This window comes from Anneissia japonica, unplaced genomic scaffold, assembly GCF_011630105.1.
Source record: "Anneissia japonica isolate Jap-2015-1 unplaced genomic scaffold, ASM1163010v1 scaffold64295_len3302_cov173, whole genome shotgun sequence".
NCBI lineage: Eukaryota > Metazoa > Echinodermata > Crinoidea > Comatulida > Comatulidae > Anneissia > Anneissia japonica.
In genome coordinates this window covers 1-3,091 of record NW_022715978.1, presented here as the reverse complement: position 1 = coordinate 3,091, position 3,091 = coordinate 1, and the positions used below count along the sequence as shown (strand labels likewise).

Below are 3,091 nucleotides of genomic sequence, written 5' to 3'. Positions count from 1 at the left end.
ATGTTTAACGCAGAAGGAGCAGGGACAACACCTTAAAGCCAACTGCTCATTTCAGACAAAAATGCCCTGGGACATCAAAAGCCACAAAGTCATCAGGACAGAAGAAGTCAGGGCCTAGCAAACATACTACAAGCTCCAGCTGTCTGTTGAAGTCCGCTGTGTGGACGAAAGCTAGAGAATAAATTCTATCATTAGTCTTAAAAGTGCTGCTTTAATTTCATATATATTGTTCTATATCAGACTAAGGCTTAGGTGGCTACACCTATAAGTAAGACCTATAAGTCTATAAAAATATACAACAAAATAAAAAGATTCAGAAGTTGAACAAATATTGTTCAAACTGACAAAGGAAAACAGAGAGAATATTATAATCTTGTAAATCATTTTAAAGCAATAGTAACAGAAATCAGAAATCATTTTAAATCTATTAACATATTTATTATTTCAATCATATATTTTTTACTAAAATTTATAATGTGTTTGTGTGTTCTGGTTTTGTATACAAAGAAGTACATTCTAATGACAATCAATATTCTTTTCCTATAAGCTCTCCAATCCATCGTCTATATATAGATTTGCATTGTGTTGCTAAATTGGATAAACTGGAAAAATAAATAAATTGTCCATTATAGTAAGAGCCTTTCGCTAATAATTTGTATTCAATCAATCCATCAATCAATTTGTTTTTTCTGTGTTTTATTTATATTTCTCTAAATACATGTGAAATTTTAGTTCTAAGGATAAAATATTATAAATTAAATGTAAATTATATTTTGGAACGGAGTCAGTACTTTAGCAATTATGATTTTGTTTTATTGTATTTCAGGGCATATCTGTAGATGATGTATGCTTTCTGTTACGGTACAGTGCTGCCATGTTTGTTAGTGACAATGCTGGACCAGTGGTGTTACTTTGCTCTGAACTACCCCCTGATTCAATCGCAGTTGCTGTGGTAAGTCACTTTTTACCATCATCATTTAAGTAATAACTAGAATTCCTTCTTTTACGCAACGCAGTAAAAGCATAGCCTCCTCGCGGTGCAATTTTGCCCTGGTATAAAATGTTAAAATCTGAATCTCACTTTTTTTTATGAAAATGTATGATAAGCATATTGCTTTGTTTAGGATGGTGAATATGATTTGTAGGTAGGGCTGGTTAGTGTTAGAACTGTAAATATGATTACAGTACATAATAATAAAAAAAACTCTGCAGATTTCATATTTAATATGTTCCAAGTGCGGAGTACTATAGGTTCTAATGTCAGACATTGTCTCAAAAAAAATGTCTCAAAATTTTGAACCTTTCTTATGCTTGGTTACATTTCGCAACGCAGTAAAAGCATAGCCTCCTCGCGGTGCAATTTTGCCCTGGTATAAAATGTTAAAATCTGAATCTCACTTTTTTTTTATGAAAATGTATGATAAGCATATTGCTTTGTTTAGGATGGTGAATATGATTTGTAGGTAGGGCTGGTTAGTGTTAGAACTGTAAATATGATTACAGTACATAATAATAAAAAAAAAACTCTGCAGATTTCATATTTAATATGTTCCAAGTGCGGAGTACTATAGGTTCTAATGTCAGATATTGTCTCAAAAAAAATGTCTCAAAATTTTGAACCTTTCTTATGCTTGGTTACATTTCTTCTAGCTATTTAAGTTGTTTATGTATCAAAAGTTTGAACAGTTTGTAGAAACAAACTTATCTCAATAGAGTGCATTTAAACACATGCTCATTATTTTTTAACTTTTTTGTTTACAAATCATTTTTATCTTGCATATTGGGCATTAAATAAATTCAATCAATCAATTTTAAATATAATCTTTATTATTTAGTTTACATTTTTTTTTATAATAAAATAATATTTCATTTGCAGTCATTGCCAGAGGCGAAAGAAGCTAACAGCACAGTTGCGCTCATCAATGCCATCGTAGATTACTTGGAAGCTGGTACCAGTAATTCAGTGTTGTCAGCTGTCGTCACCATTCAAAAATTAACATACTCACTTCAGTCATCCCAAAATAATCAATGTAAGTACAAACAATGGAGAAGACAAGATGATGATGATAATAATAATAATAATAAATAATGAAAATTTCCGAGAACCTGGCAACCTCTGAGGGACATCCAGAGGCTTAGGCATTTCGCCTAATTATTAAAAATTATATGTATTAAACTTTCCATACAGTGGCGGATTTAGAGGCTCCCCTTTTTGGAAAGGAAAAAAAATTAATCACCCAAAATGCCTCAGAGGTTATTTTCAGGTGTCTAGGAAACAAGAATTTTGCGGGGAAATTCTCCCGGACCCCCTATGGTGGTGTTATTGTGATCAGCCCCACTTTCGGACCCCTTTCTGTCCCCCCTTTCAGACATCCCTGGATCCACCCCTGCCATATATGCATTGTTACAGTATTAATATTAGTTGTCATTTTCTTTTTGTAGTTACGCAGAATCTGTGGATGTTTACACTACTTGTTGTGCTATTGCTGTCCGTGATTCTATTGCTGTTTGTTTTTTACCGAGTTTATCGACGTCACAGAAGAAAGCAGGTCCCTCGCGAGGACGAGGAAGACACATCTCCATCAGAGCCTAAAAATAATCAACAACAAGCCGCAATAAAACGATATCATAATCAGCTTTTTACAAACCAAAGAGCGGCAGGCAGTAGCAAAGCAGCTACATCAGGCGATGCATCACGCACGCCGAGCACAAAATATACACATAGCGAAAAACATGTGGAAGAAACACACACAGATAGCAACCAACAGAAGAACTCACAAAAATGCACTGTTGATGTTCACATGGAGAACACAAGGACCAAACAGAAGAACTCTTTGCATTTGAATGTGGAGAAGATCTGAATAATTATTAATGTTGAAATGTTTCCAAATATTTGTGAAAACATGGTCTTCATAGCAACACTGTAATGTACCATAGCAACAGTAACCATGGTAGATAAGTATGCTGCTAGGGAAATAGCTTCCCTCCTATCATCACAGATTAAAGCTCTCCAAACTTTTTCAGCAGTAATTCCACCAAAATATTTAGTTTTATATGGACTTCAAGAACTTGAATTAAAAGACAGTTATTG

At 33.7% G+C, this 3,091-nt stretch overlaps 1 protein-coding gene across 1 annotated transcript; it reads left to right on the top strand.

The window, feature by feature from the left end:
- Positions 1 to 657: 657 nt before the first annotated feature.
- On the top strand, positions 658 to 3,085 carry LOC117109526. The gene is made up of 3 exons (XM_033251901.1): positions 658 to 952; positions 1,877 to 2,030; positions 2,443 to 3,085. The coding sequence occupies exons 1-3, from the start codon at positions 875 to 877 to the stop codon at positions 2,859 to 2,861; spliced, it is 651 nt and encodes a 216-aa protein (XP_033107792.1). The 5' UTR covers positions 658 to 874; the 3' UTR covers positions 2,862 to 3,085.
- Positions 3,086 to 3,091: the final 6 nt, after the last annotated feature.